At 35.7% G+C, this 19,474-nt stretch overlaps 1 protein-coding gene across 4 annotated transcripts in view; it reads left to right on the top strand.

Moving 5' to 3' along the window:
- Positions 1–19,474, top strand: part of LOC150091098 (mediator of RNA polymerase II transcription subunit 12-like protein) — an 825,386-nt gene that overhangs the window by 409,462 nt on the left and 396,450 nt on the right. For all 4 annotated transcript variants that reach the window (XM_090374287.1, XM_090374270.1, XM_090374279.1 and 1 more), the window contains one exon: positions 1,886–2,027. In XM_090374287.1, coding sequence (XP_090230413.1) covers positions 1,886–2,027 — 142 coding nt within the window. The remainder of the gene's footprint in view (positions 1–1,885; positions 2,028–19,474) is intronic.

Below are 19,474 nucleotides of genomic sequence, written 5' to 3'. Positions count from 1 at the left end.
TGTTCTGGGAAAAATAATGGAATCACTGGTTAAAGAAGCATTGCAGGATCATCTAGACAAGACTGCAGTAATAGTTAAGACACAGCATGGGTTTGTTAAAGGGAGGTCTTGTCTGACCAATTTGATTGGATACTATGATGTGGTCACAAAGGAACTGATTGTAAAATATAATTTTGATATCATATACTTGGATTTCAGGAAAGCTTTTGATACTGTTGCACATGGAAGAATGCTGTACAAATGGAGAGGCATGGCATTAAGGGTAAGTTGCTACAATGGATAAAGAGATGGTTGAGTGGGAAATGACAGAACTGATAATCAATGGACACTGCTCTTCATGGAGAAATGTTATTAGCGGAGTTCCCCAGGGTTCGGTGTTGGGCCCATTGTTGTTTTGTATATTTATCAGTGATATTGATGAAGGTATATAAGGTTTAATGTCCAAGTTTGCGGATGGTACAAAGGTTGGCAGTGTTGTTAATGACAGTAAAGACAGTATGCTACTCCAACTGGATCTAGATAAGGGCAAATGGGCTGAGAAGTGGCAACTGAAGTTTAACATTGACAAATGCAAAGTACTACATATGGGTAGCAAAAACCCAAGAGAAACGTACCAACTGTGTGGTACTACACTCAGGGAAGTGGAAAATGAAAAAGACCTGGGGTTAATTGTGCAGTCAAATATGAAAGTTTGCTGAACAGTGCAGATAGGCTGCCAGGGCAGGTCATGGAGTCTTGTCAATGATATATAGTCATTTTGCTAGCAGGGACAGGGACATTATTATCCTGTTGTACAAGGCAATGTCAGGCCACACCTAGAGTACTGTTTACAAGTCTGGAGGCCTCATTTTAGGAAGGATGTGTACCCCTTTGTTCCCCTCACCAATCATGTTGCCCTTCTTTGGAAGGGCAACATGATTGGTAAGGGGAACAAAGGGGTACTCTTACCAAGAAAGGTAAGTTCTGCAAATTGCAGTGTCTGGAGAGTAGGCACCTGCAAGGTGATCTGTTGAGGTGTTTAAGGCCCTGAATGGGTTGAGCAAGCTGAATGTTGATGGGATTCTTTCTCTTGCTCAGATTAAGAAACTGAGGGGCATAGATTCAAATTGAGGAAAGACAGTTGTAGAATAGATGTGAATCAACTACCTGCTGGCTATTTGCCTTTATCCAGCGGGTAGTTGATTGGTGGAACAGACTTCCATCTTTTGTTGTGGAAGTTGATAGCCTAAATAAATTTAAGGCTGAGCTGGACTGGCATTTGGAACGAATGGAGGGGTGAAATGGGAGTTTTTTTGTTTTTTTGTCTGATACTGCATAAGCTTGCTTTCTTGCATTGTATGCCTCTACTAATGCTAACATCAAATAGTTTAAACTTCTTTGTTTAAATGATTGGTTGAGTTTGAATGATCAACTTTAAATGAACAATAGGCAAACCATATTACTTGATAATGTTTACCAGTTGTTCAGGTTCAAATAGTTTCTAGAAGAATCACCAGGAACACTGAAATGATTGCTGCCATTATTTCATTACCAGTATGCATTGATAGTATATCCTTGAAAATGTGTTAGTCAATGTACACAATTGAGAACAGATGATACTTTTCCTATGTATATTTTTCCTATGCTTATTTATGTTTTATTTTGTGGCATATGGCATCGGTCAATTTTCATGATTCATTTGGCCTAAACCTCTAGTTGCATACCATTAATTTGTATTTTTGGTTTTTTAATATTTATTTTATTGATAGATATATGCAAGTTTTGTGATACACTATTTTAAAATATTATATTAAGTAATTTTAAAATCTTATGGTATATATATGTTAATATTCTTATATACTGAATTTAAATTTTTTTTAGTGTAATTGTTTAAAATTGTTTGAAGGTTGAACGAGATCTCAGTGTTGTGTGCTGAATTAACAGCAAGTTGTGCTGCTTTGAGTGCTGAATGGCTTGGCGTTTTAAAAGCTCTCTGTTGTTCATCAAACCATGGATGTGGCTTTATTGATGTTCTTACCCAAGTTGATGTAAGATTTTTTTTGCCTATTTATTTATTGTGCAGTGAAAAACATGATTATCTAGTCTCATATGGGGGTTAGTTTTGATTGATTATGACACTTAATTCCTTTTCTGATACTCAAATGCTGTCATACATACATCTTGTGAAAACTTTATCTACATTATGTTAGATCCTCTGTTACAGTGTAATGGTGCTAGCACTTGTCTTCATATGGAGAGGTCTGGGTTTGAGTCCGTTTGATGACTTGAGGAATTTATACATACCCTGTTCGTTTGAAGATGTCATTAGCTGATCTCAGGTGGTGGGAGAAAGTTTGATCCCTATGAGTTATTCTGGGTTTATCAGCTCACACCACATGCAAATCAACCCACGAACATGTACAGTGATTTGTGCGGAGGTTACGTTCCGGGAAAACACCGCACAGTCCAAATCCACGCAATGCAAAACATAGTTTATACGACACAATGAGAGTTCCGTACCTGTACACAAAAAATATTATAAAAAAAAAAAAAAAATTTTTTTTTAAATTGTTTTCATTCCGTAAGAGGAAAAAAAAAAAAAAAAATACAAAAATGTCCATAAAAATAATCTTGCTATACGTACCTCTATATTTTTAATCTAAATTCATTGCTTTTTCGTCACTGTTTTCCTGATAAACTCGCAACAGTATCTGGCACTTTTTGGAAAAAATTTGTTAAAATTGTTTGCTTAGAAGCATGCTGTTTTTCTCTATGAATTTCTTTATAAGGAACTAAAGTTAATGATAAAGTTCTGCAAAAATTTCAACTCCTCTTCAAATTAGGATCCATATCCAGAGCTTCTTGGCTCTGGATATGGATCTTAAAAAACTCAGTTTGTCTCTTTGTGGTAAAATTTTTGTGTGCGTCTTCTTCGTTTTTATCATTTTTGTTATCTTCTGCACATTGTGACAAAATATCTTCCACTGATAATTGTTCTCTATGAGATTAGCATTAGTAGAGGCATTTGATGCAAGAAAGCAAGCTTATGCAGCATCAGCCAAAAAAAATAAAATAAAGTAAAATAAATAAATAAAAAACAACCACTTCCACTTCACCCCTCTGTTCGTTCGAAATACCTGTCCAGCTGAGCCTTAAACTTATTTATGCTATCAACTTCCATGACAAGGGATGGAAGTCTGTTCCACCTACCAACCACCCGCTGGCTAAAGGCAAATTTCTGCACGTCTATCCTACATCTGTCTTTCCTCAATTTGAATTTATGCCCTCTCAGGTGATTATTCTGAGCAAGAGGAAGAATCCCATCAGCATTGAGCATGCTCAAACCATTCAAGGCTTTGTACACCTCTATCAGATTCAAGGACTTCTGCTGTGATATCTGCATTCCAGTTCTTCAAATCTCTCTCCGCTAATCATTTTGACAATTCTCACAACAATTTCAACTACCTCCAGCCTTTCGACCATGGCTTCTTTAGTGCAGCTTTGTGGCCACAGCTTTTTCTACCCTGCATTCGTTTTGGAGTTTTTAACTTCACCCCACATGAACTCAATATTTTTTTTACAGCATCAAGAATGTTATAATTCCGTCAATAATCTCAAATCGAAAGACTGCTTATTCCATCAATAGCTTCTACCAATTATAAAAAAAATCTTCTTAGGTAATAAAGTTTAAAGGAAGCTATAACTTGGTCTGTCAGCTGAATTAACAAACTTGTATTAGCTGGAAGAAAGGTAACTGTCATATTTGGGTGCAGATCAGACAAATGTGCAGGATGACTTTGCAGATTTTCAAGAATGAGCAAGATATTGAATGCTATGTTCTTCTTCAGGCAATATCTTTTAGTTTAAATGCAAAAGCAATTTAAAAACCAATCCTAGAAGATTTTAGCTATAATCCAGGCTTTTTTTCTTCGATTTTCAGTGAACTGGGAAGGAGCTTTTTTGATATTCCTTTAAAAGCACAAGGATGTATAAATTAGAAGCAGTTTACACTTAAAGTCACCCTCTGCATTAAAGTGTTAACCTATCTTTTGCAGCTTTGAAACCCGGGGCAGTTTTCTCTTCTTTTGAAATGAATGTTTGGCTTGACATATGCTTCCAAAATAAACTGGTCTCATCAACATTAAACACTTGACTTGCTAGTAGCCCTCAGTCGCAATAATAGCCTTTAAAGTTTTCGGATACAAAGAAGCAGCTTCTCTATCTGCACTGGTTGTTTCGCCTGTTAATTTTAGATTGTGAAGACTGACGTTTTTTAAAATTTTCAAACCAACCCTTACTGGCCTGAAAGGCATCTGCATTGGATGGACTGGCTTCTTCTTCTTGTAAGCGATTAAAAATTTGCAGAGCTTTGGTGTGAATAATATCTGAACTAAGAGCCATTCTTTTTTGATTAAGATCTATCCAGAAAGAAAGTAATTGTTCAGTAGATTGGTTTCTCTGTTAACGGATTTCTAACTTTTGTAGTGCTTTTTTGCAGCCAATGATGTGGAGAGATAACTGAACTTTTAATTTTCTCAGCATTTTCCCTAATTCGTCAAATGATACATTCATTTATGCTATATTTCTTGGCTACTGTCACAACCTTTTTGCCATTTTCTAACTCCTTAACAATTTTTAATTTTTCCTCTAAATGATTTATTTTTTTTTGTTGTAGCGTTCTTCATTTTAGGTACTAATTAAAGACACTTTATATAGACAAGAAATATTAAATCAGCAATAGCAGTGCTTACCAATTAAAACACTTTACTAAGCGCGAACCAGGTAAAGATTCTGTCTGAACAGCTAGCATAACAATTCAAAAATAACAGGACAAACACACCACCGTATATTGCTATGTTTGGTTATAAGAATCAGTTTTGAACGCCTTTGTGATATTTTTCTAAAGCACATTTCTGGAAGTAATGACCATAAAACAATTTGCACTTTCTGGTTTATTAGGCTTTTCTGTAAGTGCAATCTATTGAAAATGGGTAGTAAACTCAATCTTATTGAATTTGCAATAATCCCGATAGCTGGAATTCTGTGGGATTTTACGTTATTATGGTGAAATGTGTTTCCCCTTCATTGAAATCTTCATTCATGAAGCATCATAAACAACATAAATTTTTGAAGCATCATAAACAACAATCACGCAGGTAGTGAAATTCTCCATGCAATCTAAAATTTTGGTAGTAAATACCTGACCACACAATAGCGAAACTGCCCAAATCGTGGGATGACTACTGTACTTATACAGATCATACACCAGGAGGCAATGTGGTCTATGTCACTGATGTGCCTAAAACCCAACAGTAACATAATCATCATGTTCAGATAGTTTATAACAAAAACTAACACAAAAAAACATTATTAGTGCACTAAATATTTTCAAAGAATGAAAATGTAATTGATAAACAGGAAACAACTGGCTGCTGCATATGATAATTTCATAGCATAGTTGTGCTGCAAAAGTTTAGCCATCAGACAGATAGTCTAATTTCTGCTGTACATCTTGTGTATTATGTAGATATCATTTGAAAATTTGTTATGTAAAAGTTTGCTTTTACGCAACGTAAAATTCTGAAATTTTCTGTAGTAAATGACAAATTAAAAATATTACAGATATACTATAGAGTATAGCTGTAGTAGATTGGAATATTTCTTGCTATTCTAGTCGACTACAGCTACCGCTTTTCCATGCTTCAATTTTAGACTTTATTTCTTTTCCATTAATAGTGGACAACAGTATTGGGCAATGTTAAATAATACTCATACTACCTGCCTGCCCCCCCCCAATCCACACTATTAATAGTTAATGTATGAATGTGATTATCCAAAACAGCTGCAACTGTGGATAATTCAGGTGTTTAGTTTTTTAGATTATTGATTTTAATTTCATTCTGTATACAGTACAAAAGGGAAGCAGGAAATATTAATGAGGAAAAAAATTGATTGCAGCAATTATTAATAATAATAAATACCACAATAAATTTTTTTCAATTCACATTTATTAATTATGCATTACTGTATGTAGTCAGTCACTGTATGTAGTATTAGAGCTTTAAAATAATTGCCTGTGTTTTGCTGCTTCAAAAATGGCAGTGTTTAATTCTGCATGATTCTGTATTTTTGTCAAATGTGTTACTGGTTCTTAATTGCTTTGTCGTGCATTATGAATCATCTAGATAATTTTGATCATCAATGGCATTTATTTATCATAATGTGTCTGTCCATGGAATTTAATTTTTTTGAGTTTCATTCATAATGCTTTTTATAAGTAGAATTATGATTTTATTGCACTTAAATATTAAATGTGTGAGTAAAATTAGGGAAAAAAATCAAAATGAGATTTCTGAAATTTTGAGTTAATGGAGCTATGTTGTACCTGTCAAGCATGTCAGGAGAAAATCTCTTGTATAGAGAAAGTCAGAAATAAACTTTTTTTTTTAATGGATTAAGCCAGTGTTTCCCAAACTACTGAGATCTATGGACCATTTCAAAAATCAAAAAAAAAAAAAAAAAAAAAAAAAAAAAATATATATATATATATATTTTTTTTTTTTTTTTTTTTTTTTGATTTTTGATAATATATATATATATATATATATATAAACGTATATGAAATTAGTGTTAAAAATGTAGAAAAATAGAGAATTAGAAAAAGTGTCAGATCAGATTAATGCCATCAAGGTATCGATTAAACATTACATCTGTCTGTAAAACTTATACAGTAGGCTCCCAGTTAACCAGAACCCACGGGGATTGGTAGATGCTGGATAACTGTAGTTTTTGGTTGCTTGCTAGTTAGTATTAAAAAAAAAAACTTGACTATTATACTGAGCCCAGTACTTAGAAAATTAAGACAAATAGACAAATTTTACTAAAGAAACTGAGTTTTATTATAGAAACTGCTTTTTAAATACAGTAACTTACAAAAATACACACCCAAAACTGTTGCAGTAGGTAGAGAGTTTACTGGGTAGACATCGCATGAGGATAGTCAGGATCTGCTGATGTAACTGGGACAGGATCAGGAGGGTCTGTAGATGGTTTTGGATCTTCATCAGTAGATGTTGTGCTGCCAAACTTGCTTTCAGCATTCTTCAAAAATGAACAAACATCACCTTGCTTTTGAGGTCTTACGTCTCTCAGACAAAGTCAAGTTATGCATGATGTGGAGCTGCATAAGATGCCGAGAAGTGAAGAAGGGTTGCTGTTCTGCAAAAGCTATTAAAGTTTAAAATGCTGCAGTAGCCCTCTGCCAGGATACTTTTCCCACCTGACACACATCGTCATCACTTTCTTCCTCCTCTGCAACTTTCATTTTTCCATGATTCACAACAGCTTCTATAATGCCTTCCGTATTCGGTGTATGAGTTACTGGTATATCTTATCCACAACAAGCCAGTCGTCGACTTCATCTCGAGGCAAATTCATTTCGTCAACTAACTCAGAGATTTCATCATAAACAGTGCTATCGACAGCTGCACTATTGCCTGGAAACTGCTCAAATTCGAAGGAGGACTTCTCAAATATCACAGCTGGCCACAGCTTTCTCCAACATTGCTGTAATGTTTCATTTCTCACAGAGTCCCAAGCACAACTGATAGTGTAGATAGCATCTTTGAGGTTATATTTCTTCTGAAAATCCGGAATTGTCCCATCAAAATTAGTAATTTTCTGCATGAAGTCATGCCTGTAAAACATATTTATGTTTTGCATCATCCCCTGATCCATTAGTTGGATCAGACTTGTGACATTAGCTGGAAGATACCACATGAAAATATTGCCATTAACTAGCTTTTGAGCAGGAGGATGTGCGCGACAGTTATCCAAGAGCAACAAAACTTTACTATTCTCTGGCAATCCTTTCTTTCGTAAATTTTCTTTAACACTAGGAACAAATGAATAATGAAACCACTTGGTAAAGATTCCTGCGTCCATCCAAGTGTTATTTTGTGCATGATAATCTACGGGAAGGTTACTTACGCCTTTAAAGCACCATGGTTTAGCAAATTTGCTGACCCCACACACACACAGCCTTATGATTTCCTGATGCATTTGCACAAATGAGCACAGTTACACGCTCTTTATTTTGCTTAAACCCATGCGCTACCTTCTCATTACCACCAGGCAAAGTAGAATTAGGTAGATACTTCCACATTAGTCCTGTCTCATCTGCATTATAAATCTGTTCTGGGGTCAAGTAATTTTTTTCCACCATTTCACTAAACACCTCACGAAATGAAGTTGCAGCCTGAAAATCAGCCAATTTCTGCTCCCCTGACAAATCCAGCTTACAGATGCCGTGACGAACCTTGAATCAAGTAAGCCAGCCACTTGAAAATGAACACTTACCTTCAATTTTCATTTTCTCATGAAATTATTTTGCTTTTTCTTGCAACATGGGTCCAGAAATGCAACCACCCTCGGATCTTTTCAGTGAAAACCACTCATACAGGGCCTGGTTAAGCACTTCCATTCTCATTTTGACACTTCTCTACACTCTTATCACTCTCCGATTTGGCATAAAACTCCTTTATTTTCTGAGATTGAGCCTTAATGTCATAGATCATTGACGAGCCAACATTAAATTCTTCTATGAGCATTGCACGACTTTCATCTTTCTCAAGCCTCTTGCATATTTCCATCTTCTGCTTGAGGGTAAGCACTACACGTTTATGCTTACTTGCTACCTGTTTCGGCATACTAAGGGTTGAAAGAGAACACAGAATTTGAATAACAATAAATCAACCGGTATATTTACACAGTGAATTGTCGGGAGTGAGAGACAAACATGTCATGAGGGACGCTCGTGTGTGTACTCACAGTGCAAAGTGGCATGCCAAGTTTGAATCATTTTATCTAGAAATTAATATGTATCATAATTTAATTTTTCAACTACTTACTATTTCCAAGATTTTTTGCTGGTTGCTTGAGAGTGCCGGTTGCTTGAATTCCGGTTAACGGAGAGTCTACTGTATTACACTATTTAATGAACAATATATCATGGGAATCATATGACAGATGAAATATAATTAGAATATGGAATATAGGTATTCAGAGTAAAAGTATACCTAGACCACATAAGGCCAAAGTATTTAGTTAACCTAAGTTGGACTTCATTGTTGTACCCTATAATTAAACACAATATTTAATAAAAAAATATAAAATAAATATAAAATAAAATGATAATGAAGCCAATTCTTGATAAAAGGATACATTGAATGGTACGTTTTCTAGGGCTAGCACCACTCAATACATCATATCAATAATTGGCTAAGGCTGTTTGCTATTTGCCAGTATATCTAGGTTAAAATTACCGAAATTATAGATTAAAATGCTCTAAAGTTTTATATATATATATATATATATATATATATATGCAAATTAATGTAAATTTAGCAGTAAACTGGCAGAATAACAGTTGGCCCTACAGAAAGCAGTGAATCAAAAATAATAATGAAAAATAATGAAAGTGAGTGCCAATAATAACTTTCTTATAGGTTTATTTACTAGTGAAAAATAATTATGTAGTGAAAAGGGGAAGGGCTTTTGCCAATTTAAGGTGAAAAGGAAGAGGAGTTAGGATAGCTACAGTACCTCAGTTTCCCTTGAATTGCTCTAATAGATTCTGAGGTATAAAAATTAGAGTTAACAAGCATAAAGAAAAAGCATCTTATAGAGATACTTCGGATTTATTGGGCATAACTGCCCATCCCTTTAGTATGGAACCTGGTATTACAGTAGGTAATGATGCTTGAAGTAAAACTGAAGAAATGTATGGAATACCAGAAGTACTAAATTTCAGAAATCCAATAATTAATGGAGAAATGCCTGATGTAATAGAAGATTTTAGAATAAAATAAAATAAAATAGTATAAAATAGTAAGTATAAAATTTTGCCAAATTGCAGGTCAAATTTAGTTTTTAGACGTAATAAGAATAAACCAGCCTTACTGAAATAGTAGAACAAATAGAAAATCAAATTTAGTTTACTGTAATAATAATATTAAATAATAAATTGAAAATGAACAGTACCGTCATACTGTAAGAAACCTGGCTAAATTGATTTATAACTTGGATTGCTGCCTGATATATGATAAAGAAAGATAGCAGTGCCTTCTCATTTTTGGTAACAGTGATTTTTGGTAACATTTAAATAAATAATTAATTAACTGAAATTTAGAAAAATACTGTAAATTGTTTAAAAATGAAATAATTAATTAAATAACTAAATTACAATGTTAGAAAAGGCAGAAATTTGTAGAAATTGAAAAAATTGAAAAATGGCAGCAAATAAATAACTGAGCATGGCATATAATAGTAGAAAATTGTGAAAAAATAAGCCAATGAAAGCATGATAAGACAAAGAAAGATGGCAGCACACTCCTATTTTTGGTTACTTTAAGATCAATTAAATAAATAATAATAAATTAAATATATGACAATGATAGCGAACAGCAATAATTAATATTAATTTAATAACTGACAAGGTTAGAAAATAGCTGGAATTGCTATAAATTGTGTAAAAACAGCAAATAGATAAATTACTGACAATGTTAGGAAATTACTGAGGATTAGAGGATAAATTGCACTGAACAGGTAGCTTAAAAAAGTGTGAAATGCTGCAAATTGAGAAAACCAGAAGTAATAGAAATTACCAAAAACAACTGAAAATAGCTGTTAATTTTTAACTCACCATGTAAGAAATTAGTTGGTACCGTAATATGTGGTACCATAAGTGATGAAGTTAAATATCAATTTACAAATTAATTACAGTTGAACTTGGTTATAACGAGCATCAAGGGACCGATAAAATTTTCTCGTTATAACCATTACTCACTATATTATTATTATTAGTCATATGGTGCAAGGAAGCCTGAGGCTTATGCTGCACCAGCCAAAAAAAAAAAAAAAGAATCTGAATTACCCTGAGAGAGAGAGAGAGAGAGAGAGAGAGAGAGAGAGAGAGAGAGAGAGAGAGAGAGAGAGAACTAGAAGGAAATCACCAAGAAAGAGAAGAATGATGATATCCAGCTCAGGACCTGGGTGCATCAAGCCCATACTCGCCAGATGTGAGCCCCTGGGGTATAACAGAGATGGGGGACCATTAAACAATGAACAACGAACAAACATTATAACAATGATGAATTAAATCTACATCCTATTTTTTTTTTTAAATTCTCAGTAATTTGTTAAAAAGATATATTCAAAAAAATAATATCGGTGTTTTGATACACCATAGACACTCTTAAAAAAAACTACAAAGTAGTTGTTGTGGGCATCATTTGCTCTTTCTCATATTGTGCTCTGCCTTCACGACGAGTTGCCATGATGCTGCACTACCTCGAATAAGTAACGCTTCACTAATAGAGAAGGCTATTGTTACTTATTCTCAGTGAGTACCACCACCCAGACATGTTTCAAGGCTATTGGCCTATCATCAGTGGGTGGGCAGGTACCCTAGTATTGCAGACATGACGACCCAGTTGTGAAGTTAATCGCACAATATGAGAGATGCCAAAAGGTGTATAAGATAATATTTAAAATAAATAAATGCACATGGCATAATACTTTAAGAGTTTAGTATCTATATAATATCGGTGTTTTGATACACCATAGACACTCTTAAAAAAAACTACAAAGTAGTTGTTGTGGGCATCATTTGCTCTTTCTCATATTGTGCTCTGCCTTCACGACGAGTTGCCATGATGCTGCACTACCTCGAATAAGTAACGCTTCACTAATAGAGAAGGCTATTGTTATAGCCTTCTCTATTAGAGCACAATATGAGAAAGAGCAAATGATGCCCACCACAACTACTTTGTAGTTTTTTTTTAAGAGTGTCTATGGTGTATCAAAACACCGATATTATATAGATACTAAACTCTTAAAGTATTATGCCATGTGCATTTATTTATTTTAAATATTATCTTATACACCTTTTGGCATCTCTCATATTGTGCGATTAACTTCACAACTGGGTCGTCATGTCTGCAATACTAGGGTACCTGCCCACCCACTGATGATAGGCCAATAGCCTTGAAACATGTCTGGGTGGTGGTACTCACTGAGAATAAGTAACAATAGCCTTCTCTATTAGTGAAGCGTTACTTATTCGAGGTAGTGCAGCATCATGGCAACTCGTCGTGAAGGCAGAGCACAATATGAGAAAGAGCAAATGATGCCCACAACAACTACTTTGTAGTTTTTTTTAAGAGTGGCTATGGTGTATCAAAACACCGATATTATATAGATACTAAACTCTTAAAGTATTATGCCATGTGCATTTATTTATTTTAAATATTATCTTATACACCTTTTGGCATCTCTCATATTGTGCGATTAACTTCACAACTGGGTCGTCATGTCTGCAATACTAGGGTACCTGCCCACCCACTGATGATAGGCCAATAGCCTTGAAACATGTCTGGGTGGTGGTACTCACTGAGAATAAGTAACAATAGCCTTCTCTATTAGTGAAGCGTTACTTATTCGAGGTAGTGCAGCACCATGGCAACTCGTCGTGAAGGCAGAGCACAATATGAGAAAGAGCAAATGATGCCCACAACAACTACTTTGTAGTTTTTTTTAAGAGTGTCTATGGTGTATCAAAACACCGATATTATATAGATACTAAACTCTTAAAGTATTATGCCATGTGCATTTATTTATTTTAAATTTCAAAAAAATAATATAAGTATATACCTACATATTATTTGCATTAATATGCTTGTATAAATTACAATACACTTAATATCAAACAATTTATTTGTCTGTAATTTTAAAACCCTACACTTAATACTAAACACAATTTATTTCTCTCTACTGTCATTAAAAACCATACTATTTAATAATAAACGCGATTTCGATTAGTCTTTTTTTATGAATCTTCAAATTGATCTTTGTTTTAAAGATTTCACTTCGATATTTCTCAAGTTTCCCCTTAAAAACACTCCATGTGTTAAAAGTCTCATTACTTGCCTCAGTTCCTTCAAAAAAATTTACTAATGTGTCCATTGCACCTTGAGCTTATCGGCACTGATTTTGATTCACTTTCAATTGTCATCTCATTAACACAATCATTGTCTTTACCATCGTCGTTATCGTCTTTGTTGAGCACAACATCTACAATGTCCCTCTCTGTAGGAAGATCACTAGTTAATCAGTTGTCATCGACTCTTACAAATACATTGATGGTATCTGTATTAAAACCTACAACATTGTTACCTAGCCAATCGGATAATAGTAAGTTGTTTTCTTCGTTTCCATCTTCTTCATCTACAACTGGAATTTCATTTTAATTTAATATTGATTTCTTGAAGCAATTTGATATGCTTGTCGAAGTAACGTTGTTCTAAGCATCATTCATTCAATAAATTTATAGCATCCAGTACCGATACAGACTCGTTAAGTTTCTGTTCTCTTTGACTGATCAGATGTAGAACTAAAAATCTTTTATAGAATCTTTCAAACTCTTGATTACACCTATGTCCATTGATTGTAAAATTGATGTCGCATTGGGAGGCAGAAACAATAGCTTAATTTGGACAAATTTAGAATTATAGGGAAGTGCAGGACAGTTATCAACAATAAAATATTTTTCTTCTTTTGAATAGCACCTTATTCCAATCATTTACGTATTGCCAAAAAATATCCAAAATCATCCAAGCTTTCTTGTTTGCAGCAATCCACAGGAAGTTTCCTTACATTTTTGAAACGCCAAGGTTTTAACGATTTTACGATAACGAACAGTTTTTTTTTTTATCAGTTCCTGTCATATTTGTGTATACGGGCACCATCAAGCATGTCTTTGATTTTTTCCCACCAACACATTTTTCCTCTTTGATATTATCACTTTAAAATTATAAAGTCCTGTTTTGCCGACATTGTAGTAGTAGTAGTAATAGAGGCATGTGATGCAAGAAAGCAAGCATATGAGCTTATGTAGCATCAGCCAAAAAAAAAAATTCACACAACCATTCCCTCTAAACGTTTGTCCAGTTCTTCCTTGAATTTATTTAACCTACCAACTTCCACAACGACAGATGGAAGTTTCTTCCAGCAATTAACCACCCTCTGGCTAAAGGCAAACTTCCTCACATCTATTAGCATTAGCATTAGTAGAGGCATACGATGCAAGAAAGCAAGCTTATGCAGCGTCAGCCAACAAAAAAAAAAAAAAAACCTCCCATTTCACCCCCCATTCGTTCCAAATGCCTGTCCAGCCTATTAGCTTCCACAACAAAAGATGAAAGCCTATTCCACCAATCAACTACCCGCTGGCTAAAGGCAAATTTCCGCACCTCTGTTCTACAACTGTCTTTCCTCAATTTGAAATTGTGGTTCTTAGTCTGAGCAAGAGGAAGAATCCCATCAGCATTCAGCTTGCTCAACCCATTCACGACCATATACACCTCAATCAGATCACCTCGCAGTTGCCTACTCTCCAGCCGCTGCAGTTTGCAGAACTTAAACATTTCTTGGTAAGAGCACCTCTTTGTTCCCCTCATCAATCTTGTTGCCCTTCTTTGTACTTGTTCTAGCAACTCTACATCCTTCCTAAAATGAGGCCTCCAGACCTGTACACAGTACTCTAGGCATGGCTTGACCATTGCCTTGTATAACAGGATAATCACCTCCATATCCCTGTTAGCAAAATTCCTATATATCATTGACACGACTCCATGACCTGCCCTGGCTGCCTGTCTGCACTGCTCAGCGAATTTCATATTTGACTGAACAATTACCCCCAGGTCTTTTTTACTTTCCACCTCCCTGAGAGTATTACCACGTAGTTGGTACATTTCTCTTGGGTTTTTGCTACCCATATGCAGTACTTTGAATTTGTTAATGTTAAACTTCAGTTGCCACTTCTCTGCCCATTTGCCCAACTTATCTAGATCCAGTTGGAGTAGCATACTGTCTTTACTGTCATTAACAATCCTGCCAACCTTTGTATCATCTGCAAACTTGGACAAACCTGATATACCTTCATCAATATCATTGATGAATATACAGAACAACAATGGGCCGAACACCGAACCCTGGGGAACTCCACTAATAAAATTCATAACGAACAGCAGCGTCCATTGATTACCACTCTTTGTCGTATCCCACTGAACCATCCCTTTATCCATTGTAACAACTTACCATTAATGCCATACCTCTCCAATTTGTACAGCAGTCTTCCATTTGCAACAGTATCAAAAGCTTTCCTGAAATCCAAGTATATGATATCAAAATTATTTTTGGCATTCAGTTTCTTTGTGACCACATCATAATATCCAATCAAATTGGTTAGACAAGGCCTCCCTTTAACAAATGCAGGCTGTGTCTTAACTATTACTGCAGTCTTGTCTAGATGATACTGCAATACTTCTTTAATTAGTGATTTCATTATTATCCCTGCAACACAAGTTAAACTAACAGGTCTGTAGTAGTGCGCCTCCGTAGCCAGGTGGGAAGCAGCGGTGCGTAGCACACGCTTCTTGATTAGACCGGGGTTCGAGCCCGTCACCACCAAATACGGAAGATGCGGAAAGGTCAGGGAATGACCACCGCATATCCCGGAGCAATATGGCCTTAGTTGCTAATGCTCCTAAAAACCAAATAACAAACAACAACAGGTCTGTAGTTACTTGTCACCTTTTGAACCCCCTTTGTGAATTGGTGATAAATTTGCACCCCTTCAGTCCATGGGTACCTCCACTGAGTCCAAGGAAGCTCTCGTAATTATGGCTAAGGGTTTGCTTACTTTCTTTGCTGCCTCCTTTAATATAACTGGATAGATCCCGTCCACCCCAGGTGCCTTCCTTATGTTTAAATTCAGCAATTTATCCTCCACTTTGCTCTCAGTTATTACATAATTATTTAGCTCCCTGTTAGCGTTTGATAAACCTCTGGCACTCCCTTCATCGAATGACTCCTCAAGTGTGAATGTAGAAATGAAATACTCATTCAGTTTATCAGCTACCTGAGCACTATCATCAATAGTCAACCCATGTATGTTAAGTGGTCCAATCGGATTCATCCCTTCCCTTCTAGAGTTTACATAAGTAAAGAACTCTGCTGTTTTCCTTTGCCAAAAATTTCTCATAATCTGCCTTCGCCTGCCTAACCTCCTTCGTGTCTTGATTACAGACTAGTATATACCTGCAATATGCTTTTGTGTCACCTGATACTTTATATGTATCCCATACATTCTTCTTCTCTGCCACGAGCCTCATTAATTCATCTGACATCCATTGAGGCCTAAACACTGAACAGTATTTCTTTGTTGGAATGAAAAGCCTAGTTGCCTCCAAAATTAAGTCCCTGAATCCTTCTCATTTAGAATTCAACGTTGATAACATCATCAGTTGATCTCACTGTACAGAATTTAAAAACTGTCTGAGACCTCTGTAGTCACCCTTACGAAAGCAGAAGCCCTTCCCTTTAGCCTTGATGGTAGTTACATCTTTAGGTAATTCCCACATCAGTATATTGTGACCACTGTCACCCAGTGGTTCCTTTATCTGCAAATTCTTAATACATGAATAATCACTGCTGATAATCAGATCAAGAGTATTACTAACTCTGGTTGCCTCTCGAACATGTTGCTGTAGAAAACAGTCATCCAATAAATCCACAATAATCTTGCTAGTGTGTGAGTGACCATTCCACAAGTTTCAGTCAATATCTGGAAAGTTAAAATCCCCCATTATAAGACATTCTGATTTACTGGCCCACTCTATTTCTCTGCACAATTGCTCATTATACTCATTAGGTTCATTAGGCCTATAACACACACCTACTCTTATTTTTCCTTTCCCAGTGCTTATTTAATACCAAGCAGACTCAACACTGCATTGTCCACCAACATCAATTGGATGCACTTCCTTAGATTTTGTGTTTCTTAACTAACAGCATAACCACTCCTCCCTTCCTGTGTATCCTGCCTGTACACATTGTACTCCCCAAATTCCAATTCTGCACTGCTTATATCTGTGTGACACCACGTCTCTGATATCCCAACAATATCTGCCTTGGATGTCTTGACTAGCACTTCAAGCTCATCAAATTTATTAACTATACTCCTGGCATTGGTGTAGGTGCAAGTATACATGCACCTGTTCCTACTCTTTATTACCCAAACACAGCCCATGTATTTACTTGTTCCACTAATTCTACAATTATTCTACAACTGTCTTTCCTCAATTTGAATTTATGCCTCACCTCAGGTTCGTAATCTGAGCAAGTGGCAGAATCCCATCAGGATTCAGCATGATCACCCCATTTAAGGCCTTATACACCTCAATCAGATCACCTTGCAGGTGCCTAGTCTACAGCCGCTGCAATTTGCAGAACTTAAGCCTTTCTTGGTAAGAGGACCCCGTCATTCCCCTCACCAGTCTTGTTGCCCCCTCTTTGTACATGCTCAAGCAACTGCATCCTTCCTAAAATGAGGCTTCCAGACCTATACACAGTGCTCAATACAAGGACTGACTATTGCCTTATACAAAGGGATAATGACCTTTTCCCTGCTAGCAAAATTCTTGTTTATCATTAACATTAGCAAAGGCACATGATGTAAGAAAGCAAGCTAATGTAGCATCAGCCAAAAAAAAAAAAAAAAAAACCCTTATTTCACCCATCCACTCGCTTCAGATGTTTGTGAAATTCTGCCTTGAATCTATTTAAGCTATCAACTTCTGCGACAGATAGAAGTTTGTTCCAACAATCAACCACCCGCTGGCTATAGGCAAACTTCCACACATCTATCCTACAACCGTCTTTCCTCAATTTGAATTTATGCCCTCTCAGGCGATTATTCTGAGCAAGAGGAAGAATCCCATTAGCATTGAGCATGATCAAACTATTCAAGGCTTTATACACCTCAATCAGATAACCTTGCAGGTGCCTAGTCTCCAGATGCTGCAATTTGCAGAACTTAAGCCTTTCTTGGTAAGATGACCACTTTGTTCCCTTCACCAATCTTGTTCCCTTCTCTGTACTCATTCTGGCAACTCTGCATCCTGTATAAAATGAGCATCCAGACCTGTATGTATTACTCAAGGCATAGCCTGACCATTTCCTTAAACAATAAGACTATCACCTCCTTATTCCTACTAGCAAAATTTCTGTTTATCATTAAGAAGACCCCATGACCTGCTGTGGCACTGCTCAGAAAACTTCATATCTGTCTACACAATTACTCCCAGGTCTGTTTCATTTTTCTACCACTCTAAGTGTATTACCACATGGTTGGTACATTTCTTTGGGTTTTTTTCCTACCCATAAGCAGTACTTTGTATTTGTCAATGTTAAACGTCATTTGCAACTTCGCAGCCCATCTGCCCAACTTTTCTAGATCCTGTTGCAGTAGTACACTGCCATTACTGTCATTAACAACCGTGCCAACCCTTGTATCATCTGCAACCTTGGACATTAAGCCTGATTTACCTTCGTCAATATCATTGATAAATATACAAAACAACAATGGGCCCAACACCAAATCCTGGGGTACTCTACTAATAACATTAGTATGAAGGGCAATGTCCATTAATTACCACTCTCTGTCTTCTTCTCTACCACCCTTTTTATCCTGTATATCATTGAGGTATATAAGGCCTTGAATGGGTTGAGCACGCTGAATTCTGATGGGATCCTTCCACTTGTTCAAATTACGAACCTAAGGGGGCATAAATTCAAATTAAGAAAAGACAAATGTAGAATAGATGTGCGGAAATTTGCCTTTAGCCAGCCAGTGATTAATTGCTGGAACAAACTTCCATCTGTCGTGGAAGTTGATAGGTTGAATAAATTTAATTAAGAACTGGACAGGAATTTGGAGGGAATGGTGTGTTTTTTTTTTTTTTTTTTTTTTTTTTTTGGCTGATGCTGCATAAGCTGATACACATTCTTTCTTGCATCACATGCCACTACTACTACTACCACCACCCTGAGTGTAACACCACATGGTACATTTCTCTGAGGTTTCTTCTATCCCTATGCAGTACTTTGCATTTGTTAATTTTAAATTTCAGTTGCCACTTCTCAGCCCATCTACTCAAGTTTTACAGATCATGTTGCATCAACATACTGTCATTACTGTTATTATCAACTCTGCCATCCTTTGTATTGTCTGCAGACTTTGACATTAAACTTGATATACCTTCATCAATATCATTGATAAATATACAAAACAACTTTTTAACCTCTTCTGATTTCATACTTGAAACCAAAATCATTACAAAATCATAACTTTTTCAGTGACCCTCAAAGCTTCATTTTTACAAAAATTCAAAATTCCACTGGTTCCACCCTACACTGCAGTGACAACACTTGATTGGAAAACTCTTTCCTGAAATAGTTAATGTATTACTTATGTCATTATTTGTAACTTTGCCATTTTATATTGTAATTAAAATTAGTGGCAATTCTGTATAAAACAATTCATTGAGATACATTAATTGCATCGTATAATTAAACATATGTAAAATAGATTTTT

This window comes from Mastigoproctus giganteus, chromosome 1, assembly GCF_048544385.1.
Source record: "Mastigoproctus giganteus isolate SK-2022 chromosome 1, ASM4854438v1, whole genome shotgun sequence".
NCBI classification, from domain to species: Eukaryota; Metazoa; Arthropoda; class Arachnida; order Uropygi; family Thelyphonidae; genus Mastigoproctus; species Mastigoproctus giganteus.
This window is presented reverse-complemented; position numbering and strand designations above follow the sequence as displayed.